The sequence below is a fragment of the Trachemys scripta genome, chromosome 6, assembly GCF_013100865.1.
Source record: "Trachemys scripta elegans isolate TJP31775 chromosome 6, CAS_Tse_1.0, whole genome shotgun sequence".
NCBI classification, from domain to species: Eukaryota; Metazoa; Chordata; order Testudines; family Emydidae; genus Trachemys; species Trachemys scripta.
In genome coordinates, this window is record NC_048303.1 from 13,064,604 (window position 1) to 13,092,547 (window position 27,944).

General features: G+C 42.5%; 1 protein-coding gene across 2 annotated transcripts in view; it reads right to left on the bottom strand.

Annotated features, from left to right (window-relative positions):
* Positions 1–27,944, bottom strand: part of DYM (dymeclin) — a 333,130-nt gene that overhangs the window by 249,732 nt on the left and 55,454 nt on the right. The window contains exon 7 of one of the 2 annotated variants that reach the window (XM_034773755.1): positions 19,157–19,229. In XM_034773755.1, coding sequence (XP_034629646.1) covers positions 19,157–19,229 — 73 coding nt within the window. Of the gene's footprint in view, positions 1–19,156; positions 19,263–27,944 lie in introns of both variants that reach the window. The other variant, XM_034773754.1, reaches the window with a different exon arrangement.

The following is a 27,944-nucleotide window of genomic DNA, read 5'->3' on the forward strand; positions in this document are numbered from 1 at the left end:
GCAGGGTCCGGAGGCATAGGGGCTGCCTGAAGCCCAAGCGCTACCGGCTTCACGGTTTGCTGGGCAGCCTCCAGACCCTGCGCCCCCAGCTGGGCGCTTCCCCTCCCGGGCTCCAGCTGCACTGGGGAAGCGCCGGCTGGGGGCGCAGGGTCTGGGGGCTGCCCGGCAAACCCTGAAACCGGTAGCACTGGGGCAGCCCTTTCCCCCTGGCTGGAAGTGGAAGGGAGGAGGGGGCGGAGTTAGGGTGGGGAAGGGGTGGGATTTGGGCGGGGCTAGGGGTGGGGAAATGGGCGGGGCCAGGGCCCGTGGAGGGTCCTCTTTTTTTATTTTTGAGATATGGTAACCCTATAGTATGGGGAGAACCAGCAATTAAAATACAGCTCTTTAACACAATTATGCCCATGATGTGGTTGCAATGAGGTCAGCTTTTAATCAAGCAAAACAATTGGCCAGGACGATGGACTTGAACTATTTTATTAAATATCTGACAATGCTCTATCTTACGAATGGCAAGACGACAGCATCATTGAGTTCTCCTTAGGAGGCAGAAAAATACCTCAAAAATCTGCAAACTCCTCCTTCACAAGAGGAGACATCTAGGGAATGACCCGACCATATGGAATTTATGTACTGCTCTCTGAGCTCTGATATGGCTGCTCTAAACAAGTTGATGAGTGCTAGGTTGATATTGATATGTTAGTTTCTTTCTTTTTTTCTCTCTCTGATTGGGGTTCAAGGGCTATCATCAATTTACTTCCTATTGCCTTAATTCATGGGAAAGGAGCATCAATGTAAAATCTATCACTTGATTAGTATTTACATATCATGGTTTTATTAGATGGTGCTTCCTTATGGACCAGTGGATCAATGTTCTATTAGTAATAGGTGATTACTATAGTTGCAATGTTTGGGGCCCCAGGGAATGTGAGGATATCCAAGTTTCAGCTTATCCAGCTGCCCCTCTGGGTATCAAGTGGGTAATTTTGGATAGTTTAAACAGATACTTCTATTTGATTGTAGGGTACTACTATGTATTTCTCACACCACTATCTTTTCCAGGGTGTTTTTTTTTTTTTTTTTTTTTAAACTTATTTAATTCCTCATTCAGCCCCCATCTACTACCCTCCCATGCAGAGAATTTCCTTCCCACTCCTGTAGAATATGTTCTGGGAAGTAACACCCACCACTGGATTATATAACTTTTGCTGCTTAGATATGCAAGAACTGTATGCTGCTTGGGAAAATGTGCCATTTCTCATTGATTCGTAAAGTGACTATGTTTTATCAGGTATATTTTATCAATGATGGCTCCCATAATTAAATAAGTCTCCTAGAATATAAAGGGCTCTAATAATCCTTTAAAAGGAAAACATATACTCAATGCTTAAAAAAGAGAATGTTGGCATTGCCATGCTCCAAGAGACAGATCTGACAGAATTTGTAGCTTGTAAACTGAATAGAGATTAGGTAGGCCTCTCAGTTTCTAGTAGCTTTAATTCTAAAGCAAGAGGCATTGCCATACTAAATACATACAAAGTTGAATGTTAATATTCTGAGCACAAGGTCTGACAGTGAAGGCAGATTTACTGTCCTCAAGGCTGAAATTCGCAATTCTATAATCATCTTTGCCAATCTCTACGCACCAAACCAGGACGATCCCAAATGTTTTCATAAATATAAATTACATGGCCCACGATATTGTTAGTAAAGCTGGAGACATTAAACTTCTAGACCAGGTCTTTGATAAATCTTCTCTATCTCCATAGAAGAACACTAATACTCATCAGGTGCTTCATACATATATGGCTGATTCAGGTTTACAGACTGTGCAGAGACTGGGTAATCCTACAGCTAGAGACTACAGGCTTTTTTTCCGCAACTCATTCAACATAATCAAGTCTCGTGACATTAAGAAATAGTCCAGACTTGATCAATTTTGCCTCTGATTGTAGCATTAGTACTATGGTTACATCTGACCATACTCCTATACATGTATCTTTTAGTCTCAAGGGCATACACCCACAACTAAAATGTGGAGATTAAATACCCACTTTAAGGACAGAAGAGACCATCATGATCATCTAGTTTGACCTCCTGCACCCATTGCAGGCCACAGAATCTCACCCACCCATTGCTGTAATAGATCCATAACCTCTGGATGAGTTATGGAAGTCCTCAAATCATGATTTAAAAACTTGAAGTTACAGAGAATCCACCATTTACACTAGTTTAAACCTGCAAGTGACCCGAGCCCCAGCCGCAGAAGGCAGCAAAAACACCAGATTTGCCAATCTGACTTGGGGGGGGGGGGGGGGTTCTTTCCTGGTCCCAAATGATGATGATCAGTTAGATCCTGAGCATGTGGGCAAGAACACCAGCCAGACACTTGGGAAAGAATTTCCTGTAGTAATTCAGAGCTCTCCCCATCTAGTGTCCCATCACCAACCGTTGGAGATATTTGCTGCTAGCAGTCACAAATCAGCTACATGCCATTGTAGGCAGTCTCATCATACCATCTCCTCCATAAATTTATCAAGCTCAGTCTTGAAGTCAGTTTGTTTTTTTGTCCCCACTGCTCCCCTTGGGAGGCTGTTCCAGAACTTCATTCCTCTGATGGTGAGATTAAATACTTCGTTGGGGTGTTGGGATGCAGGAGAGGATGAGGGGTGTCAGCACTGGGAGGGAGTTTGGTGCAGGAGGGAGGCTCTGGGCTGGTGCAGGGGTTTGGGGTGCATGAGGGGGTGAGGGGTGTGGGCTCTGGGAGGGAGTTTGGGTGCAGAAGGGGGCTCCGGGCTGGAGTAGGGGTGCAGGAGAGAGTGTGAGGTGCAGGCTGTGGCCGGGAGGCGCTTACCACAGGCGGCTCCCGGTCGGCAATGCAGCGGGTCTCCGTGCGCTGCCTGTGCCCACGAGCGCCGCCCCCTTAGCTCCCATTGGCTGGTTCCTGGCCAATGGGAGCTGCGGGGACGGTGCTGGGATCGGGGGCCACGCATGGAGCCACCTCCCCATAGCGGCCGCAGAGACGTGCCAGCAGCTAGCCATTTCCAGGAGTGGTGTGGAGCCAGGGCAGGCAGACAGCCTGCCTGAGCCCCACTGAGCCACCGGACTTTTAGCAGCCGGAGATTGCGATTGACTGGCAGAGGCTCCAGGATTGATCAGTTGATCGCGATCGACCAGTTGGTGACCATTAGCCTAGGACTATCTTTTTCATGTGTTCGCCAAATTTGGATTTGGTAACCAATCTATTGCTTGGATTAAGCTTTTATATTCTAACTCAACTTCCACGGTAGTAACCAATAGTATTATTTTCCCCCCATTTCTATTACAGAGAGGTACTAGGCAGAACTGCCCCCTTTCGCCTCTTCTGTTTGAATAAGCTCTAAAATCTTTAGCCATTGCCATCTGAGCAAATCAACATATTTAAAGGTATCATGGAGGGCCAAACAGAGCACAAAATTATGCTCTGTGTTGATGATGCTCTTGTATTTGTATCTTAAAGTCCAAGGTTACTATTCCTAACCTCTTAAGTACTATTAATAAGTTTGGACATCTCACAGAATATAAAATTAATTGGGATAAATCAGAAATCTTAGGCATTAACAAATAAGCCCAAAAATGTCTTCTCAAATTGGTGGCAACCCTCTTACATTAAACCTTTGGGAATGCTGATTCCCAATAATATTCAGGACATCCCTACTATAAATAGAACCAGTGATTGACAATGTGTCTAATGACTGGGGGAGATGGAGTTCGTTAACCTTGAGTTTGTGGGATCAACTTAACATACTGAAAATGAATGTCCTTCCCAGAATTTGGTATGTCCTGAGGGTCTCCCTATTTCTATTCTCACACTCATTTTAAGAAATTCAGTAATATTTTCATAAAGTCCTTTTGGGGCACAGGTAAGAAACCTAGACTGGCTTTGAACAAATTACCGCCATCTCTGGGAGGATTTCATTTTCCAGCCTGGAAAGTTATCATATCTCCTTTTTGTTAAGCCAGGCATCTTTGTGCCTGTTAGATAAGACTGTACAGACCCCACTTTGAGTTCAGACTGAACGAGAATTGGTGTATCCTCTCCCCGTTACAGGCATTGTAGGATCAAATTATTGTAGATTTGATGGCTCCAGAACTCCCACAACAATGGCTGTGAGGCAAGCTTGGTCAAACTTGGCTAGAAAGTCCTACTTCCATCCATTCTTCCACGTAGAGGCAATTCTATGGCGCAATCCTACCCTTAAAATCAGAAGCAAAAATTTGATGTGGAGGAATTAGATGGAGAGAGGAATTATGACTATGTCACAGCTAACTGACAATGATAAATTTAAACCATTTGTAGATCTTCAGCAACAATTTGGCTTGCCATGCCCCAGAGCATGGAAATTTATCTACAGTTAAAACATTTACTTACGAGTGTTTTTGGACTTGATAAAAGTTCTGGAGCTCCCAATGTATTATTTTGGAGGAAACCTCCTGGATTTACTCAGCTAGTTCCCTTTACAATTTTTTGGACCAAAAAATTGGGCCAGAAAATTGATTGATAATTTGAGAGTTGCTTGGAATAGAGATCTGGAAACACAACTATCTGACCCAATGGAATACAATTGTATCTACTGTTAAAAAAAGCAACTATAGACCTGAGACTATGGCATACTCACCAAAAGACGTTATCAAATATATCAGTCCCCACATAGGCTAATGGTAATGGGCCATACATGCTGACCACTATTGGAAGGCTAACTCCCTTGGTGCTACAATTGGTGCTACCATATCGAGGATTTCTGTTCTGAGGTGGGTCAAAGGACCAATTTGATATTTGATGCTAAGGACAAAGACTCCCCCTTAAACTTCATTCTTGGATTGACAGCCCTGAAGGGAGCCCTCTGTTTGCTTTCAGGGCTATAGCAAAGCAAGCTTCTTGCATATACTGCCCCTCCAGCATGCCTCAACCCTCATGGGGGGTGCGGTGGGAAGAGTTTTCCTCCAGGCATAATTCAGTATTCCTGGTCTATGTACTTCGTAGCCTTCTTGCCAAGCATAGTGAGGAGACTGTGATGTGGGAGCTGGAAGTGGGATCCAAACTCACCTCATATAGAAGCCATCAAAAATCCACTAGATGAGAATGGTTTTTGTAAATTAAGTTTGGAAAATCCAGTACTCAAAAATTAGTAAACACCAGAATTACAGTTGTCTACTCAAAATTAATTTTCACCTTGTGCACATATCATAATATTATGTTTAATTTAGCTTACCATATACTACTTTTTCCCAGCATGGCCTTCAAGATCCAGAACAGAGATTTCTTGCATTTGAGTAAAAGGAGTAACTGGTTATTTTCTACATCAGCCATCCGCAAAGGGAGACATGACATAACGTTTGCCAGTGATTACACATTATTTGTGAGACAGCAGTGGAATGTTAGGTATTGGGATATTAGTGGGTTCCATCCCTGGCCCTGAGAAAAGAGTGTTATCTATGATTAGAGCATGGTGACAAACAACATAGCCAACCCCAGAGACTGGGCACATTAATTATGAAAGGCAGTGTTGCAAAGTGAATGAGATCTGGATCTCCTATCTGGAGACTTGGGTCCTATTCTGATCTCTGCCCATAATGATCTTATAAAACATCATAATTAGCTTTTCTGTAGAACTGGGGTAGTGATAATTGCCTTCTAGGGTATCGATGTTAGGTCTTGGTCAATAATAAGCTGTGAACAGCAACGGCCCTAGCTGTTTGACAGCCAGGACGGAAAACATTTCTGAAGCTGAGCACCATGCTGTCACCACCCCACCCCCAGCTGACCAAATAAAAAACAAAAAGAAACAGTCAGCCAATCAGTGATCACCTTGCTCACCCAATCCCTAGAATTTGCCCTGGATGTGAACTTTACAGCAACATTAATACCACTTAGTAAAAGGAGTGAGATGTGAACCAAAGATCTTCTAACTCCCATACCAGTGGACATTCCTGTATGCCAACAAGTATTTCAGGGGAAGGATGAGTCTCTCTCATGATGTGCTACCACCAAAATATGCATGGCACTTGGCTGGTCTGTCACTAGTCACTTGAAAATGCTGCCATAGTTACTATTGTCTGAAAACTAGAATCTTTACATTATGCTAGACCTATGCCTTGACCTTTATATAGTTCAATGTCAAAGATACCGTGACATTTTCCCTTCCTTTAAAAATTAATTATAGTGTAAAACCAGGCTCTTTCAAATAATGACGACTAAAAAAAAAGTTATGCTCTAGGGCACTGAATGTGAATGGACAACTGAATTTAAAAGCAGCCTGGACTAAAACCCACTGCTGTGCTAATTAGTCTCAAGATTACACTGGAAATGATCCAATTTAAAAAATGCACAAGTTCTCTCCCTATGAAAAGTAATGTGATGTTTAGTACACCCAAGAATTTTTGGTATTCTCAAGTGTACTATTTCAAAGACTGCCAATAATTTGCATTACTATAAATCATAAGGAATAGCCATTATGAAATACTTATAACATATACAATATTGCATAGATATCAGTAACCAAATCTCATAATAACTTGCTGTAGTAGATATTAAGCACATTAACCGAGAGGTTAATATTTGCTCAAAGAGTCAATAGCAGAAGTGAAATTACTTTCCTGGCTCCAAATCCCATACACAGTCCACTCGACTATGCTACCTCCAACACTGAAGCACGTTTTACAAGAAGGTTATGCAGACAAACATTTTCCTTAAAACATTTTAATCTAGACATTTTTATTGCACACTTCAGCATGATATTTCTGCTTTAATAACATTCTTCCTTAAAAATTGCTGGCTCTAGTTTAATTAGTTTTAGTTTCTGTGAGTCACCTGACTTTTTGCCCACTACTCAGAAAGTTAGCCAGTGAAAATGTTGATAAGATCCAAGATCAGACATTATACTGTGATCCAGTTCCACTGCAAATTCATCTAAGCCAGAAACAATGCTGAGCTAGGAGCTGCTACCAGGTTCTCGCCAGATTGTGCTGCATGAGAGAAATAAACTTCGTCTTTTGTGATAATATGATTGGATTGTGGGGGACAGAGAGAAAATAATGACAGCTAGTGCCATAAAGGGCTTAAAGTCTGAAGCAGTTCCAGCAAGAAGAGCGGGTCTGCCAGAGAACCTTTGCGGGGTCGAGAAGAGCTTCATTGATTGGTAGTATGATCTTGGAGGAAGATGATGTGTGCAGAAATCAAGCAGTTTAATGCTGCTGACCCTTGACTTCCTCCAAAGGAATCTGCAGGGAATCTGCAATCCTGCAGAACAAAGTCTTGAAAATGTCTGAAATCATTGGCAGATGTAGAGGGTGGAGGCATGATAGCCTCATCAGGAAAAGAAATGTAATGTAGGAGGAGCTTCCTCCTTCTGATCGCTGGGGAAGGGATGTGTCATCCTCAGGGGAGAAATGGAGGAGTGTTGTGAGCCTGGAGAGGAGGTGGAAATGGGGGGAGGTCACGTCGAAGAAGTGGTGACTCAGGAGTGTCTGATACCAGGAGATCTTTAAAGTATCTAAAGTCTACTGTAGGGGGGGGAAGCACCATTGGTGCCAACCAGTACCAAAGGAGTGTTGTATTCCCCTAAGGTGTCAGTAGATGGAGCAGTAGATGGAGACTTGACTGGCTCCAATGACTTGGCCGGCACCAAGGGCTTGCTCAGTGCCAAAAAGAATGCCAGTGCCGTAGCTCCTGCAGTCGGCTTGTCTCGATCTCCAGAGGTGATTGACTGCCGAGGGCTGTACGTCTGCCCGGTTAAGGCGTTTATCCCATTTCTACATTCTGATACTAGAGGTACTTGGGTGGGCCCTCGAACTATGTCCCCTGTCAGATGCTGTTGAGGCAACTGACCTTGCAGGGGACGGTGTTCTGTTGGACTGTGCCTCAAAATGTGAGGAGGGAGCCTGTTTCTTCTTGCCCAAGTGAGAAAGGGACGACTTTCTCGTCATCTACTGATCCTCATTCCCATCAACTCTTGACCTGGGAGAACACAAGGGCCTCACAGGAAGAGAGTCCGGGCCCAGGTCTAATGCAGGCCCCAGTGAGTTCCCCATGATGAGACGTTTTAAGCAAAATGTCCCAGTCATTTCTGGCCCTGGTTGTGAGAACATTTTTGTGGAACATGTCCCTCTCCAAGACAGCGAATACAATGCAGTGAATACAATTTCCGTTACTGGGAAGGTGGCCCCGCAGGAGATGTGCCTCTTGGACCTGGGCATAAGGGTGAGGGAAAAAAAGCTTCCCAGTCAGGAAGGGCAGTGAGGAAATGAAACCAAAGCTATGACATAACTTTAAAGGTAAAGAAAAACAAAAAACCTGGGGTTTGGTTTTTTTACAGTAGAAAAAAAAAAGAAAGAAGAAAATACTAACTACACTACATCTAAAAAGGTAAGGCGCTAACTACTGAGGGAACAGGAGAAGCAAGCTCTGCTGTGGATTCCATCCGAGACAAAACGTGTTAGGAGAAGGAACTGGAGGCGGTCAGACTGCACAGCAGTATGTATACATCTCGCTCACAGCATGGGAGGGGGGAGGTGTGCTTTTGCAGTCTGAAGGGAACTGCTGAGGAAGATCTCCAATCCCAGGTGCAGGGGGCACTGCCACACGTAGGGTGGAACACCCATAGGGATATCACTCGAAGAAGAACCAAACTCTCTTCCCGTTCCCCACCTTTTCATTATTTTCTTGAACTTTCACCACGCCAATTCAGGACCCTCGAAGTATCAAAAGGTTAAAATGTAACTAATTTTCTAATTAAGGATGGTTGCCAAAAGGGCTGAGTCACACAAAAAGTTTCAAATCATACAGGAACCAGGTTTTATTAGAATGCTTCCTTGGGGCCCACCAGAAAGGTGAAAAGAGTCACCACAGACAATAGATTAGTTTGGAACACTGAAAAGAAGTAGAGTAGCTGATTATTGGTCTCCGAATGCAAGTACAACAGGTCAAAGTGAACATAATCTGTCCTCTTGGAATCACTTCCAAATTTGTACCCAATGATGGCAAACACACACAGTGACAGCCAAGAAGTACACTACACTAGTTATAACTGACTAGAAACATTTGGAAAATTTCTCAAATATGTTCTCAAGAAATATGAATTGAAAGCACCTTCTGGCCTTTTCTACTACTCTCTCTCAAATGAAAGAACAGGAAATATTCCCATCTAGTTCTCCCATCTCCATAGATAGGAAGGGAGTGTGTCTAATGAACATGGCAATGAACTGGGAATCAAGATTTATGAGTTCTATTCCCAGATCATCTCTGACTACTTGTGTGGTGGGCACAAATCTTGGCCTCTCTGTACCTCAGTTTTTCCATCTGGGAAATACCTTTTTCCCAGGATGAGATAGTTTAAGAGAAAATTTAATTAAAACCTTATATAAAGCACTATGTAAGCATTTTAAATGCTTCAACTGATCCTTCATACCAACAAGACAGGTTTTCCTGAAAATGTTAGCTGTAACCAAATTTGAGATATTGTCATTAACGTAAGAGAAGACTTAAGACAAATGCCTAAATACCTAGCTATATATGATCACACGTTAAAGTTACTACAAAGGGAAACTGAATTCTGAATGACATTTTCAACATCCTTGACAAGAAATGCAGGATTAATAAAGAAGATCAGCCTTCATACTCTATGAGATGACCACCATATGCTTTTAGAACTATAGTGCTTTAATGTTAAATGGCACAGTGCTAAACTACTCAATATGGAACAATAGGAAAAGTACCTAGAGTAAACTTTTGTCAGGCATTAGACGAACTTGGTGATGATACTCTCTGGATCAGACAAAAGAAGACAAGGCTGCATATCACTGAAGTACCAGTGCAACTGTAGGCCCTATCATTTCACATTCACTCCTAGAGGCTTCATACTGCTGTGGATTCCATCCCAGACAAAACGCGTTAGGAGAAGGAACTGTTTGAATAGACGAGGTGACAAGACTAAGCCCTGATGGACCACATAGCCGAGAGCCCACAGAAAAGTCCATCACTTCTTGGGACAGATCAGAAGGGAATGAACGGCATAATTTTAAGAAACTCCATCCACACCTGCTAAGTTATGTAGCTGTTACAGCAACACCACGTCAAAAGATGCTAAAAGATGAAGACTTTTTAAAGCTGTTTGACTTAGGTCCCTGAAGGGGAGGGTTTACCACAGTAATTGCTGTAATTTCCATGCAATTCCAGTGACGATTCCAGTCTGAAGCCTAATCGAAGGAGGGTCAAGGATTTTGAAGATGTCAGATGTTGGAAACAGACAGTTACCACTTTCTCAAATATATTTCCAAAGGAGAGACTTTAAAAATAGCTGGCTGGCTGCCAAGACACTGGTGCCCAGAGTTGGTTTCTGCAGGAGCCAGACAATAAGCTTGGTTGAGAATTACCAATGGGTGCATTGGCTATCCCCTTTCAGAAATCAGCCCACGCTTTTCATGGAGGCTTTCTACATCCAGTATGGGGACTGGGTCTGGTTTACTTCAAGCATATCACTTGCAGTATCATTGGGACCTTCATTGGGACATTGACTGAAATTCACTCTGGGATGATGATGCGGCTGTTCTTTCTAATCTTAGGTTGCAATGCCTAATCTGACCAGAGTTTTCTTCAGAAGAATAAAAGTTCCTCAGAGCCAAAAAGAAATGCCTCTGGAGCCATTCCAAGTTGATAGAACTGCTTACTACCTCCTAGAACAGATCCACAGGTTGGGATTTCACTGTTCCAATGGCAGAGAAGACTTCTTACTCCCCAACATGGTTATGTGTAATAGGTTGCTCTTACCACTGTAGTGCCACCTGGCATCAGGGAGCTATATTGCAGGGGACTTTGCCTCTACTGCCTCTTCCTGGTAGCCACTTCCTTTGCCCTGCAATGGCCTGTCCTGTTCAAGTCTTCTATGGCTTAGCCCTCCAGCCAGGTTATTTAAAAGTTCAATCCCTTTCCAGGGTAACAGAGGGTCCAATTATAATGAATTATAATAATTGTTTTGCCCCTTTTGGGCTATACTGATACTCTCTGCTTCTTGGCCCTACTCCTGGGCCCTACAGAGCTTCTTCTATGTTGCATCCTCCCAGCGGGTTTTTCCCCCACTGCCTACCGTCTCTGGGGACTCCAGCAATTTCCTTCAGAAGTTTCTTTGCTTTTTGCAGGCCCTATCTCAGAGCTCCCCCACAGGAGACTACCCTGTCCTACCCTATCCTGTCAAGACCCCTGTGAGTCTTCCAGCTTGACTTCCCTAGGCCTGTCCCAGAGGGGCAACTGCCCTTATTCCTCTTTCCAGGGTCCCTCTTCTTTACTGAGTTCACAGCTTTATTAAAGTTGTCCTCACTCTCATCCATTGAAGCGGAGATCTGGCATCATAATGAAGCTTCATCACACTCAGCTGGGATCACTAACCATCAGTACAAAGCTAGATCACCGGTGAGGCTGAAGGATAGCTGGTGGGTCACAGGAAGGCTAAGCCCAGCTTTCCTTAAAGGGCCAGCCAAGCCTGTGACACAGCACCACAGAAATGTGTTACACATTAAATCACCAGACCACCACCACTCTAGCTTTTGCTATCTGTTTTTATAGTAGGTTATTGGTAAACCATGGTGACCTGGGAAGGAGGTTTGAAATCAGCGGGCTGATGGCTGTGTTCTGAATAATCTAACTCTCTCATGATTTGGACATTTTGGTTATATTCAAAGATGAGACAGACTAGGAGGATTTTTTCCCTTTATAATTAAGACAGATTTTCCTAAATAAATGGTTACAGTCAAACAATTCTCAAATATGGTGTTGGTAAAGTCTCTTGAGTAGCTCTCTATCTAAATGGAAGTATTTAAATTATTTTTGGAGAGTGCCAAAACTAGCATCCAATATAGCAACCTTTTCAAAATGTAAAGGAGGAAAAACAAGCTTAACTTCCTCCCTTTCATACGATTCGTGAGGGGAAAAAAGGAATTGTATTTTTCATTGTGTATTTATGGGGTTTTTTTGTACAGTGCCATGACATTATAAAGTGCTATATAAATGCTATTATACACACTATAATTTTGCAATAACTCTCTCAAAAGATACTGTATCTGGATCACACTGTGAACCTGCCAGCTGCTACATTTCATTTTTAAATACCAGGAAATGCAAAGAGCATCCTAAACCTTTTAAATTGAAAATGGTCCTAATTATTTTCAAATTTGGAAGATTTTAGCCAACAGCAGTTTGTTTTTTTAAACTACAGAAAATAACAGAATGTAATAGAAACGTTCGCTAACCTACAGTGGCACTACAGGGTGCTGCTTAACAATGGTGTAACTGGATCAGAGTATTTCATTCTTTTCCCAACATGTATTTATAGTTCTTAATGAAGTGAAAATGTACTAATAACAACCAGATGTTCTGTCACGTACACCAATTCCTAACAAGCTGCTGAAAGATGCCTCTAATTTAACATTTTTGGAACAGTTGCTACACAAAGCGTATTGGATGACGTATTTAAGCAGTACTATACAATGGCTCATGTAGTAATACTTGTTAATGCACACCTTTGGGTGCTCATAGTAACAAGACCAAAGGAAAACCAATATCTGCAACCTGAGGCATCCATAAATCAAACAGCATTGAACAATAACTTGTCTCTTACTGGGATTACACAGTGCTGATTTTTAAAGAGCAATAATGTTCTTTAGACCATACTAATGTTTTAAAATTAAAAGTTTTAAATGTTAAAAGCTTTTCCACTTAGTGTTTTGTGAATGACACTGGCTGCCTATTATTCAGCCAGGGTAATTCAAGGTCTCATTAGTAAGCCTTAAATAATAAAGGGTGCTGTCCTATGATCCATATGCCACCTGCTCCAACCCAGCTGATGGCAACTTCCATGATGCGGCACAGGGCAGCAAGCAGTCCTCAGGTAGATACTAATTTCAAGAAAATGGAGCTTCCTCCATTCATGGCTACAACTCTGAAATGTTCTCCCATGGTATACTCCAGAGTACGTCCCTGGATCCTTTCCAGAAAAGGCTCAAGACATTTTGTTTCTTTACTTACATTTTGTGGGAGGCTTTTGTATGCTTGAGATGAGGAGGTGTGTTATAGATTTCTGTTTTGTCTTTTGCTGGAGCACACATGTTATTAACACTAGGCTAGGCTGAAAAAAAGCTTTTCTACATTATTTAGAAATCAAAATTAACTTTAACTGGCTCACTCTTACCATGGTATCAGTACCTTTAAGTTAGGAATTATGGCTCTCAACTTTCTAGAAAGTTGTTTTCTACAGAAAGCTAACTTAAATAGAAGTGGTGGTGTCTGGTCAATTAGGAAACAAAAAAATAACTAATTTATATCAATCTCTGCATACAAATTTCCTAACAAAAAAATGGCCATATATGACACCCTAGAAAAAGGATCTGGATAGTCAAATTACCCCAGAGGAATGGAATTTTATGTGGCAAAGACGACCAGCAACCTCGCAACCTCAATCTGTAGCAAAATTTCCTTAAGATACTGTTTCAATGGTACTTCTCACGAGTCAGGTTAAAATGTATAGATGGATAGATAGATAGATTTAATGGGGATAAACGTTGGAGAAACAGTTGCGAAGGAGGAGATTTCATGCACATATGGTGGACATGTCCAGTTATTAGAGAGTGTCTTGGGATGCAATTCATAACCAAATATTACAAACTGTTGGCCATCTATTCCAAATGATCTTTTCCTAATCCTCTTGGGGCTTCCTGGTAGAAATGGTCACACAGAAAGACATAGAGAATTAATCTCTTATCTGCTAGTAGCTGCTAGACTACTGGAAAAAGAAAAAGTCCAGTCATAGAGGAATGGTTAATAAAACTCTGGTAAGTTGTTATGGAAAAATTAAAATATCAATTATGTATCCACCAAAGTAGAGGACAAATAGATATTTGTTACCATTTACTCAATGCTCAAACAAAGTACATTTGCTTGCACCAAAACCTAGCTCATCTCTCCAATTGTTTTTGAATATTAACATTTGATAGATATGGTTGGTTTGATAAATGTGTAATCAGAAGTTTCACTCAGTTTAGTAAAATCACCGGAAACATCACATTCTTGTAGCTTAAAGAGGTTCACTCTATAAGTAGATAACACCTTAAGTAGAAAGATCTGATGATTATATATTATTGTAAAACATTTCTCTAAACAAAAGCTCATGGTTCTAATGATTATCTGATTATCTTTTTGTCTCTGATAGACACATGGCAATGATTTGTAAACCTGTAAAAACTTTCTAAATAAATAAATATATCAAAAAAATTGGGGGGCTACGTTGGCAATTTGCAATTTTCAGACTCCTCTCCTACATGTCCCCAGATGTCATCTACATCTGATTCAAACTGAAGCTCTCTGGGATACCTGAGACTGAACCTCCATGAAGAAGTCTTCCCCAGTTTGTTTTACAATCATAATTTCACCACGGTCTGTAATTCAAGTGTTCTCTCTGCTCTATAATGGAGTTTGAATAGCTCCCTTCACATCAGGCTGGTTCTCTATTAGTGTGTTTTCCAAGAGATAATTTGCGATGACACACACTGAAATGATGCAGTCACAGAAAAAACAAAGTTACTTTCCAGTAACTGCGTGGAAGTACTGCCTCTGTAGGAGTCAAATGTCCTGCCAGGAGAGGCATAGAACCATTTAAGTAGTAAAGGAGCTGGGGGACATGAAAATGTTACTCCAGTCCTGGATTCTGGACACAAGGAGGCTACTATATAACTATCCGTCAGCTTCTCCAAGACAGTTCATTAAAATCTTTTACTAAGGAGAGGAATGCAGTATAAGTAAGAATCTATAGAAGGGATATATTCAGAGAGCAGTTACTGGTAAGTAACCTTTTCTTCATGAAATTGCCTCTTCAGAACCCCAGAGTAGGCCACTAGCTAGCAGTGACAGTCCTCTGGAGGTATATTGATTACTACTAATGAATGCTCTACTGAGCAGAGCTTCCAATCTGGACTCCCCATTGGAACATTGATAGTCTATGGAAGTGAAACTTCAAATCCAAAAGCAGGTTTACAGACCACAACTACAGAGACATTAATAATACAAGTTGCAGAAACTGCCCACCCTGTAGTGGAATGGGCCCCAAGTCCTCTGCTATTGGAAGGCCAGGCAAGTCACAGTAAGTCTGAACATGTAACCTAGTCCATTTAGACAACCTCTGGACTGAAACAGCTTGACCTTCCCAAAATTCACATACAAACTTGTGGATTTTCTAGATTTATTTCTGTCAAGGCAATAATTAAAGACCTCTTATGCCCAAAATAGGGAAAAAATTGATTTGGTAAATCTGGCTTGCAGGAGGAGAAAAATTTCACTGGCAAAGAATCCGATTAGTTAGATAAAAATCTGAAGTTACCATAATCCAGAAAAATCTTTCAACGCTATCATGTCTTTCTGAAAAAGAGCACAACACAGTTTGCAGTTCTGGGCCCCTTCTGGATGATGTTATAGCTACTAGAAAGGCAACCTTCAGCAACAGTTGCAAAAGACTAAACTAAGAGCAAATCCTCAATGAGGATTTTTTTTTTTTTTTTTTTATTGTGTACAAGAGGGAGCAGTTTTCCATGCATTCCCCTTCACCAAATGACTTGCAGAAGAACTCGTTGGCTGGAACATTTTTACATGGTTAAAGGTAAACAAAATGAACATTTTCTTAAGTATCCATATTTGTACTTAAGATGTGTCAAAACCGTCGGCATCTTAACATACTATCTCAGGAATATTTTGGCTTAAAAAAAAAATCTAGCTCAGCATTTCTCAAATAGGGGGTCCCGACCCACAAGGGGGTCACAAGGCTATTGTAGGGGGGTATTGCCACCCTTACATCTGCACTGCCTTCAGAGCTGGGTGGCTAGAGAGCAGCAGCTGCTGGCTGGGTGCCAGCTATAAAGGCAGCACAACCAGCACCACCAGCACAAAAGTAAGGGTGGCATGGTATGGGGGAAGGCCATCACTTTGGGGGGGGGGAAGGAGGTTGCCACAACCTGAAATATTTCCAAGGTGGCGGGGTATCAGCAAAAAAGTTTGAAAACCTTTATGTAAAAATATTTTGCATGTGTATTACTCACAGAGCCAAGAGTATGAACATAAAAAATGTAAGTTTACACAGCAATTAGACACTTGCAGCTGGCCCGTGCCAGCTGACTCGAGCTCGTGGGGCTTAAGCTAAGGGATTGTTTAACTGCAGTGTAGAAATCTGAGCTCAGCCTGGAGCCTGGGCTCCAGGACCCTGTGAGGTGGGAGGGTCCCAGAGCTCAAACAGCTACACCGCTATTAAACAGCGCTGAGAGCCCAAGTAGGCTGACATGGCCCAGCCACAGATTTTTAATTGCAGTGTAGACATACCTAACAGAAACTGAACTATAATGTTTCCCACATAGGCTTGCCAACTTTCTAATCACACAAAACCAAACACTCTTTCACCAGGCTGGAGCAGGGGGTTCAAATGTGGGAAGGGGTGCAGGCTCCAGGGTGGGGCCAGAAATGAGGGGTTCACGGTGCAGGAGGGGGCTCTGGGCTGGGGCCAAGGGGTTCAGAGTGCGGGAGGGGGCTCAGAGCCAGGGCGCAAAAGGGGATGCTGGCTCCAGGAGGGAGTTTGGGTGCAGGAGGGGGCTCAGGGCTAGGGCAAGGAGTTGTGGTGCAGGACGAGGTGCGGGTGCCAGAAGGGAGTTTGGGCGTGGGAGAGGGCTTAGGGCTAGGGTGTGGGAGGGGGTTAGGAGTGCAGACTCCGGGCAACGCTTACCTCAGGCAGCTCCCAGGAAGCGGCCGACATGTCTCTCTGGATCCTAGGAAGAGGCGTGGCCAGGTGTCTCTGTGCACTGTCCCTGCCCACAGGCGCCGCCCCTGTAGCTCCCATTGGCCATGGTTCCCAGCCAACGGGAGCTGCGGAGCCAGCGTGGAACCCCCGTGGCCACCCCTATGCCTAGGAGCCGGAGGGACGTGCCGGCTGCTTCCCAGGTAGGGAGCCTGCCAGTCCCGTGCCAACCAGACTTTTAATTGCATTGGACTGCCTTCCAACAAAAAGATACAAGATTTATGAATGTCTCCATGTGTCTCAGCCCTTCCACCTCTTAGTATTTCCTCTAATCTGTTCCGAACAAAAAGTGTAACAGTTTCAGGAAGCCTCTGACAATGCTTCTTTGCTTTGCAGACCGACACTCTAAATCATACCATTAATTCATTAAACAGTGACAGCCCAAAACACTAGTGTAATGCTGGCAGAATTCTATTTAATGAGCACAATATTTCAGAAACAGTTGTATCTTTATCAGGGCAACCAACAGATCTGTCAGCTTTCCAACAAGAAGAGCAATTAGCAAAGTAAACACCAAGGGCTGGCATCCACTCAGGGGCGGCTCTATGCATTTTGCCGCCCCAAGCACGGCAGTCAGGCGGTTTTCGGCAGCCCACCTGTAGGAGGTCCGCTAGTAACGCGGATTGGGCGGTATGCCTGCGGGAGGTTGCCCGGTCCCGCGGTTTCAGCGTACCCGCCGCCGAATTGCCGCCGAAGCCGCGGGACCAGTGGTCCTCCCGCAGGCATATCACTGAAGGATCCCTGACTGCTGCTCCCACAGCAACCGGCAGGTTGCCTCCTGCGGCTTGCCACCCCAGGCACGCGCTTGGTGCGCTGGTACCTGGAGCCACCCCATCTCCACTACAAGGAGATTGACGCTGCAGTAGGGACCGATTTAGCGGGTCAAGTGAACACCCGCTAAATCTATGGCAGAGCACTCTCTGGTCAACCCCAGTACTCCAGCTCTCAGAGAAGAGTAAGGGAAGTCGATCAGAGAGCATCTCCCGTCAACTCAGCACAGTGAAGACACCGGGATAAGTCAACCTAAGCTACGTCGACTCCAGCTACGTAGACAACATAGATGGAGTAGCGTAACTTATGTCGACTTACCCCAGTAGCGAAGACAAGGCCTGAGTCTGCAACAACCAAGTGAAGTGCATACGGCAACAGATAATCTGAGAAAAGTTAGAAACACGGATTCCACTGAAGTTCTTTCAGAATTGACTACATTTCAATTTGGGCAAAACGTATTTTAGACACAAGCTACCAAGTGATCATACACATGAAAAGTTAATGTTGACCAAAACTGCCTTGTTAAAATTTATACTGGAAAAATTAAGTTTAAAATTAAAAGAGACTGGTGTGGGGAACACATTATTTCAAATTAAAGAAAGCAAGTACCATTCCAGAAAAATAGGTTAGAAGATAAAGAACCTATTATTTGTATTATCCTAGTGCCTAGAAGTCCCAGTCTTGGGCCAGGACCCCATTGTGCTAGGACTGTACAAACACAGAACAAAAAGACTGTCCCTAGTTAAGGATATTTCAGAGCACATCTCCCAGCTGAACAAGTAATCAATGTACATTTTTTACATGGTAGAAACTGTGAAAATGCAGCATCACATAAACATGGTACCAAATCTGTTTGATTTCTGGAGATCTATAGAAACATTCTTTTCTTTATTATTCAAACTTCAACTCAGCTGTAGTTTGGAAATAGAGCTTATCACCATTACCTTTTAGATTAAAAAGAGCAACATAATTTTAATTTAAAAACCCAGAATCCTGCATAAGTGCAGGAGGCAAGAAGCCGTTCTCTCACACTTTGTTGTGTCCCTATGCTGCCAACAGGCACAATTACAATTTTGTCACTCAGGAGTTTCAGGTTAGCACCTACAGTAACGGCAGGCTTCACCTGAAGGGAAATGATCCTGAGTCTCAACCCTGTCCCCACCATAACAATTAGTGCAGCTGTTCCCAGCAGAAATAGGTGTACATAGCACCTTTTCAGAGTGTAGTAGCTGTGCTTTCTGTATACTCCCAGAAGTACTATGCTGGGTCTGAAATGAAACTACAAAGTAAAATGGAATAGGGCAGAACAGATGGACTGAGGAGGGCTGCATGCCTACAGTTTATCTAGGGCAGTAAAATACTTCAGATCATAGGGCAATATATCACTATTTATATGAGACGTGATGGTCTTGCAATTGGCTAATACTCAAATAAAGTAATTCTTTTTTGAAAAGTTAGTTTGGGAATTATGAGGAACACATTCCCTTCACAGAGTACAAGTTTCAAACACAAATCCTGTAAAAAGTACTTACAGAAGGGGAATTTCAACAATGAGCTGAATGAGGCAACACAGCAACTCTTCTATAAGGTCTTCACATTCCACTCCTGAAACAGAATAAAAGGAAACGCTGTTTGTCTCTGGAAAGGTAAGAAAAGAAACCACAGATTCAACTCAGACTGAAACTTTTTAAAGTTAGGTATCAAATTACTAGAATGGAAGCAACCAGGCAAATAAAATGCCAATATCAGTGTTAAGCTCAAAGCACGTTGGTGCTTTGTCTACATACTAACCATACTGGTGTAGTCAAAGATGTACAACTCCCAGTCTCCCCAAGTCTGGTCGCAGTTATATTTGAATAAAGGTGCCTTATACCAATATGGTTTTTTCTGTAGGGAAGGTTAATAAGCTATCATGTTATAAGGCTCCTTTATATTTATACTGACAATTGCATCTAAACCAGGAGTTGTACTAGTACAAGTATTTCAGTAGAAAGATCACATCCCTAAGTGATATCAATGGTACAAAAACTGTAGACAAAAAAGGCCACAGTGGCAACTAGTTATTATTTATTACGTGTATTACTGTAGCTCTTACAGTTTCATTCATGGACCAGGACACCATTATACTAGGCCCTGAACAAAGAATTAAAAGACAGTTCCCGACCCAAAGAACACTAAAAGCCTGAGCTAATTAAAAATTATGTCCAGTAAACCTGATTCCTGAGTGCTTAAACATCCACTTCTTACTAACTATTCGATTTTACTCAGTTTGGGTGATTAAGATGAGTGGTCAGTTTCACTTTACTTGTGAACCCTCAATTTCTAGTCATTTCTCCCCATTGAATCTCAATGGCCCTTCAGGGACTGTTGCAAGACCCACCACCTCCTATGGGCTTTTGGTGTTGAGGATTCTGATGAAGGTTGGTGTTTGTGGATATTAATTCAGGTTTGATTTAATCTCTGGATAATATATTTTCTAGTTTAAAGGTAAGGAGGATCTGCTTAGTGAACCTTTTTAGGCAACTTTATTTTAATTTTATGGTAAAGGCGCATTGGCCTTAGGATATCTGTTTTCTGGGAATTATAAATCAAGGCTATTTTGCTTTCATGTTTTTATGCACTAGCACAATACAGCGTTAGGACTGCACACAACACAGGGAATCCTGGTTTATAAGCCTTTTGACTTAAGTTTTGTAATTTATCAATATTGGGGGAAGAGTGGCAAATCTGACCTCACAGCAACCCCATAAGGCAAGCCAGTACTGCCATGCTAAATTTGTACAGTCATTTACCATAACAAACCAAACATTTGGATCTTGGCAGCAAACCAACAAATACTGTGTCTCTTTGATGGGGTGTTCATCCTACACTAACCCTGGAGAGGTTAATATAGGCAAGAGAGGCCAATGAGCCAGAGGCTGCATCTGGAGGGGAGCTATGATGCAAATGAGGCTTAATTAGGAATGAAGCTCACCTGGGCAGAAACAGTCACACTCCCTGATACAAGGGGAGAGAGTAGGAGCCTGTAATAGGCAGTGTAGGAAGCAGTCCAGGGAAGGAGCAGTAAGGGCGGGGAGAACAGAAACCCAAGTTTCTGGGTGGAGAGTTCCTGTATTGGAACTGGTGTAGAGGGTGGGCCTGGGTTCCTCTACAAGCTACTGGGGGAGTGGCATGCTGGGGCAGCCTATCTGGGGACTTCCACATACAGTTTGGAAGAAGACTTTGATAATACCCTGGAAGGGAGAGGAACTTCAGTGTGACTTGGCTAGAAGGCTAAGCCACAAAGAGGAAAGCGCTGCACCTTCGGGAGCATGAGAGACACCATGGAGCAAGTGAGCGGAACGACAAGCTGAATAACTGCAGGAAGGGGAGTCGGACCATGCAGCAAGCTAATCCCCATATGGGCCACTAGGAGGCACCAGAGCAGCAAGAGAGTGCCCCTGTTACAGTCTCCCACAAGCCTACTATGCAATAAGCCATGAAGAAGTATCCTTAGCTCTCCCACCAACAAAAAGCTTCCACCCCCAACGAGTGGCAGTAGCTTTGTGGGCAGGAGAGCGCTCCTACCGACAAAGCACTATTCACTCCGGCACTTTTCGTCAACAAAACTTTTGTCCTGGGGGAGGGGATGGGGGGTAGAAAGAGATGTTAACATCTCTGAACGACAAAACCGTTCAGTTGCCAGTGTAGACAAAGCCTAAGTCGCTAAATTTTAGAGAGACACTGGGAAGCAGCTCCTCAGCTGGTGTAAACTGTCATTGCCCCATTAACTTCAATGGAGCTATGACGATTTATACTAGCTGAGGATCTCCAGTCTAAGGAGGCACTTTTAATCCACAATTTCCTGCTGGATGAGACAGCTGGGGAAGAGCCAACACAATGTAGTTGGTTTAATCACAGACCACATTTCTTAAGAACTTTACTTGTTTAGTTGATTTAACAGTAGAGATGCAGAACAAGCCCACCATCCCCATAGGAACAGGTTAGTTTGCATCTTTTTAATAAATTCTAGACAGGAGCACAAAAGGGACACTTCTCTGTGCATACTATACATCATTCCAAATCATGGCCTTCCCTCCAAAAGGAATTCAGTCTACATTTTACATTAGGAGACTTAAGCAATTCAACCTAGAGTTTTATCATCACTTCATACTTTTTAAGGAAAATTGTATTTATTTAGTGCAAAGCTCAGCCCATTTCAAGAACAAGGCCTCTGCCAGAGCTCATCAAGAATTATCCTCTTCCAAAGAAATCCAACAGGATTTTATTTGCTAGAACAAGAGTTCTTCACTGTTTAACTCATAAATGCATCAGGGTCAAGACATAAAATACCCACCTCACACTTGGTGCTTCAAAAAATTTCTCTCAAAAGAATTCCAGGTATTTCTAATTAATAAGAGCACCAATGTTTTACATTCATACAGCATAATTTAAAAAAAAAAATTATCTTATGGAGCAAAACTCAGTTACAAACCATTGGAGATTAAAGTGTCACAGCTCTAAGCAAGTTTCAGATGTATTCCCGAGTCAGTAGGTACGTCTGTGTTAAATTTAACATTTCATATTACAGAAAGTTACTTAGGAACATAATTTACTCTCATTTTTCTATTTTTAATGCTTCACAGCAGGCAAATCTTGTCCTTCAGCATATCAGATAAAGGGCAGCAGAGCATTAAAATAATTACCCAAACCTTCGTGTACTTCATATGTTCAATTAAACACGTCTTACAATAAGCACAACTTAATCAAATTATAGTGGTGCTATTCTGTTTAACCTGAGTTTGCTCCTAATTTCAGGACTCATTTTTAAGGAGCATACTATAGGGACTACTAACAATAAAGCAAAATTATTTCTTTCCACAATTGGTTTATTAAAAACACATTAAAATTGTCACCTAGTGAACTGCACATTCTAAAGGAAATCAGTTTTTTACCACGGAAACATGGTTTCCTTTATATGGAATCCCCCACGAGTAACACAATGTAGCTCCTGTTAGCAACAAACCAGAATTAGTAAATGAGCATACTTAACCTTGGACTTAAAACCACAGCCAAAAATGAACCCTAGGTAATGTAATCTAAGAGAAGTTTCACTTTGGAATTACCTAACTTTATGAATCTTGGAAATGCTAACGCTGCAAAATTACTAAACTGACCAAAACTTACAAAGTATTCTAAAAATTCTTCCTACCAATGGGAAATAAAAATAAGATCAAGGGCACATCAGAAGAATCTTTCCATCATGTAGTAAACACATTTTGTTAGGGTAGAATTCAATGTGATCTGAACTATTATAAATCTAGAGAACAAGAAGATTTCATTTTTTCTACTCCACTGAACTTAAAGGATACACATCTGCCTCTAGCATGTTCATGAATTATGCAAGACGTTACCCTTTTTAGTTAATAACGGTAACCAATGGCACTCAGCTAAAACAATTTATTTATCCTTTTCCAGACTGGGACATATGCATTCTTGTCTTGCCAAGACAATGAAACGGATGCATGCCAAATCTATAACGTGAGAGAGAGCTATAAAAATGGAACACTATGTATTTTCATAAACAATGTTTTTTCAATAGCAGGATAGACACAATACACACCCTACTCATTCATATTAACAGATTAGATGCTTGATTAAAGGAGAGATATACCCTTTTGAATCAAACAAGGGATGGGTGAATCCAGATAAGATTAGAACCAATTTGCATGGATGGAAATCAGAGGTACATCTTCTAGTCTTAAGTAACAGTGCTAAAGCAATAAACAATAACACAAAGACAGAAAATTCAGAGATAAGGCTGAAACAACATTAACCAACCGGCTATGTAAATTCTTCAAAATATGGGTTATTTTATTTATAGGATTTTGTGACAGGAATAATACTTAGCACTTAATATTTTCAAAGCCACCCATGATGCAGATGGCAAAAGCAGACACTGGAGAGGCTAACTGACTTGCCCAAAGCCAACTAGGCATTTTTCTTAGTGTGCCGTATTGTTGCTAATACTGGTGCAGTTCCACCAGTTGCAGCCATAGAAAGAGCACTAGCTCAGTGATTCTCAACCAGGGGTATGTGTATCCTTGGGGGGGTATGCAGAGGTCTTCCAGAGGATACATCAACTCATCTAGATATTTGCCTAGTTTTACAATAGGCTACATAAAAAGCACTAGCAAAGTCAGTACAAACAAATTTCATTTAATGTCTTGTTTATATTGCTCTGTATACACCATACACCAAAATGTAAGTAGAATATTTATATTCCAATTGATTTATTTTATAATTATATGGTAAAAATGAGAAAGGACGCAATTTTTCAGTAATTCTGTGCTGTGACACATTTGTATTTTTAGGTCTGATTTTGCAAGCAAGTACTTTTTAAGTGAGGTGAAACTTGGGGTATGCTAGACAAATCAGACTCCTGCAAGGGGTACAGTAGTCTGGAAAGGTTGAGAGCCTACGTAGACAAAGCACTGACAGCCATCAGGATTTTAACCACTGTGTTTTCTACACTTGCTCGGGGCTGCTGCAGCAGCTGGTTGATGGTGTGCATTAGTGCTTCTACTGTTGTTATCATGAGTGGTAGCAATGGTGGAAAATTTTGGGAAGACAAATCTATTGCAGACCCAGGCAATGACAGAGCCCAGATTACAACTCAATTGTGCCTGGTCCCTACATAGTCACTAACTCTCATAATCTCTACAGGTTTCAGAGTAACAGCCGTGTTAGTCTGTATCCGCAAAAAGAAGAACAGGAGTACTTGTGGCACCTTAGAGACTAACAAATTTATTAGAGCATAAGCTTTCGTGGACTACAGCCCACTTCTTCGGATGCATATAGAATGGAACATATATTGAGGAGATATATATACACACATACAGAGAGCATAAACAGGTGGGAGTTGTCTTACCAACTCTGAGAGGCCAATTAATTAAGGGAAAAAAAACTTTTGAAGTGATAATCAAGCTGGCCAGTACAGACAGTTTGATAATAGGTGTGAGAGTACTTACAAGGGGAGATAGAGTCAATGTTTGTAATGGCTCAGCCATTCCCAGTCCTTATTCAAACCGGAGTTGATTGTGTCTAGTTTGCATATCAATTCTAGCTCTGCAGTCTCTCTTTGGAGTCTGTTTTTGAAGTTTTTCTGTTGTAATATAGCCACCCGCAGGTCTGTCACTGAATGACCAGACAGGTTAAAGTGTTCTCCCACTGGTTTTTGAGTATTTTGATTCCTGATGTCAGATTTGTGTCCATTAATTCTTTTGCGTAGAGACTGTCCGGTTTGGCCAATGTACATGGCAGAGGGGCATTGCTGGCACATGATGGCATATATCACATTGGTAGATGTGCAGGTGAACGAGCCCCTGATGGTATGGCTGATGTGATTAGGTCCTATGATGATGTCACTTGAATAGATATGTGGACAGAGTTGGCATCGGGGTTTGTTACAAGGATAGGTTCCTGGGTTAGTGGTTTTGTTCAGTGATGTGTGGTTGCTGGTGAGTATTTGCTTTAGGTTGGGGGGTTGTCTGTAAGCGAGGACAGGTCTGTCTCCCAAGATCTGTGAGAGTAAAGGATCATCTTTCAGGATAGGTTGTAGATCTCTGATGATGCGCTGGAGAGGTTTTAGTTGGGGGCTGAAGGTGACAGCTAGTGGTGTTCTGTTATTTTCTTTGTTGGGCCTGTCTTGTAGGAGGTGACTTCTGGGTACTCGTCTGGCTCTGTCAATCTGTTTTTTCACTTCAGCAGGTGGGTATTGTAGTTTTAAGAATGCTTGATAGAGATCTTGTAGGTGCTTGTCTCTATCCGAGGGATTGGAGCAAATGCGGTTATATCTTAGAGCTTGGCTGTAGACAATGGATCGTGTGGTGTGTCCTGGATGGAAGCTGGAGGCATGTAGGTAAGTGTAGCGGTCAGTAGGTTTCCGGTATAGGGTGGTATTTATGTGACCATCGCTTATTAGCACAGTAGTGTCCAGGAAATGGACCGCTTGTGTGGATTGATCTAGGCTGAGGTTGATGGTGGGATGGAAATTATTGAAATCATGGTGAAATTCCTCAAGGGCTTCTTTTCCATGGGTCCAGATGATGAAGATGTCATCAATGTAGCGCAAGTAGAGTAGGGGCGTTAGGGGACGAGAGCTAAGAAAGCGTTCTAAGTCAGCCATAAAAATGTTGGCATATTGTGGGGCCATGCGGGTACCCATAGCAGTGCCGCTGACTTGAAGGTATATATTGTCCCCAAATGTGAAATAGTTGTGGGTGAGGACAAAAATCACAAAGTTCAGCCACCAGGTTAGCTGTGACATTATCAGGGATACTGTTCCTGATAGCTTGTAGTCCATCTTTGTGTGGAATATTGGTGTAGAGGGCTTCTACGTCCATAGTGGCCAGGATGGTGTTTTCTGGAAGATCACCGATGGAAGTCTGTGGTGTCTCGAAGATAGCTGGGAGTGCTGGTAGCGTAGGGTCTTAGGACAAAGTCTACATAACCAGACAAGCCTGATGGATTCTGCATGGACTCCTCCGGACGGTCGAAACAACAGACTGGATTTCTACATAGATTGCTTCCGTCAACGTGCAAAGGCTGAAATTGTGGAAAAGCAACATCACTTGCCACATAACCTCAGCCATGCTGAACACAACGCCATCTACAGCCTCAGAAACAACCCTGACATCATAATCAAAAAGGCTGACAAAGGAGGTGCTGTCGTCATCATGAATAAATTGGAATATGACCAGGAGGCTGCTAGACAGCTCTCTAACACCACATTCTACAGGCCATTATCCTCTGATCCCACTGAGGATTACCTAAAGAAACTACACCATCTGCTAAAAAAACTCCCTGACAAAGCACAGGAACAAATCCGTACAGACACATGCCTAGAACCCCGACCAGGGGTATTCTATTTGCTACCCAAGATCCATAAACCTGGATATCCTGGACGCCCCATCATCTCAGGCATTGGCACCCTAACATCAGGCTTGTCTGGTTATGTAGACTCTGTCCTAAGACCCTACGCTACCAGCACTCCCAGCTATCTTCGAGACACCACTGACTTCCTGAGGAAACTACAATCCATCGGTGATCTTCCAGAAAACACCATCCTGGCCACTATGGACATAGAAGCCCTCTACACCAATATTCTACACAAAGATGGACTACAAGCTATCAGGAACAGTATCCCTGATAATGTCACAGCTAACCTGGTGGCTGAACTTTGTGATTTTTGTCCTCACCCACAACTATTTCACATTTGGGGACAATATATACCTTCAAGTCAGCGGCACTGCTATGGGTACCCGCATGGCCCCACAATTTGCCAACATTTTTATGGCTGACTTAGAACGCTTTCTTAGCTCTCGTCCCCTAACGCCCCTACTCTACTTGCGCTACATTGATGACATCTTCATCATCTGGACCCATGGAAAAGAAGCCCTTGAGGAATTTCACCATGATTTCAATAATTTCCATCCCACCATCAACCTCAGCCTAGATCAATCCACACAAGCGGTCCATTTCCTGGACACTACTGTGCTAATAAGCGATGGTCACATAAATACCACCCTATACCGGAAACCTACTGACCGCTACACTTACCTACATGCCTCCAGCTTCCATCCAGGACACACCACACGATCCATTGTCTACAGCCAAGCTCTAAGATATAACCGCATTTGCTCCAATCCCTCGGATAGAGACAAGCACCTACAAGATCTCTATCAAGCATTCTTAAAACTACAATACCCACCTGCTGAAGTGAAAAAACAGATTGACAGAGCCAGACGAGTACCCAGAAGTCACCTCCTACAAGACAGGCCCAACAAAGAAAATAACAGAACACCACTAGCTGTCACCTTCAGCCCCCAACTAAAACCTCTCCAGCGCATCATCAGAGATCTACAACCTATCCTGAAAGATGATCCTTTACTCTCACAGATCTTGGGAGACAGACCTGTCCTCGCTTACAGACAACCCCCCAACCTAAAGCAAATACTCACCAGCAACCACACATCACTGAACAAAACCACTAACCCAGGAACCTATCCTTGTAACAAACCCCGATGCCAACTCTGTCCACATATCTATTCAAGTGACATCATCATAGGACCTAATCACATCAGCCATACCATCAGGGGCTCGTTCACCTGCACATCTACCAATGTGATATATGCCATCATGTGCCAGCAATGCCCCTCTGCCATGTACATTGGCCAAACCGGACAGTCTCTACGCAAAAGAATTAATGGACACAAATCTGACATCAGGAATCAAAATACTCAAAAACCAGTGGGAGAACACTTTAACCTGTCTGGTCAT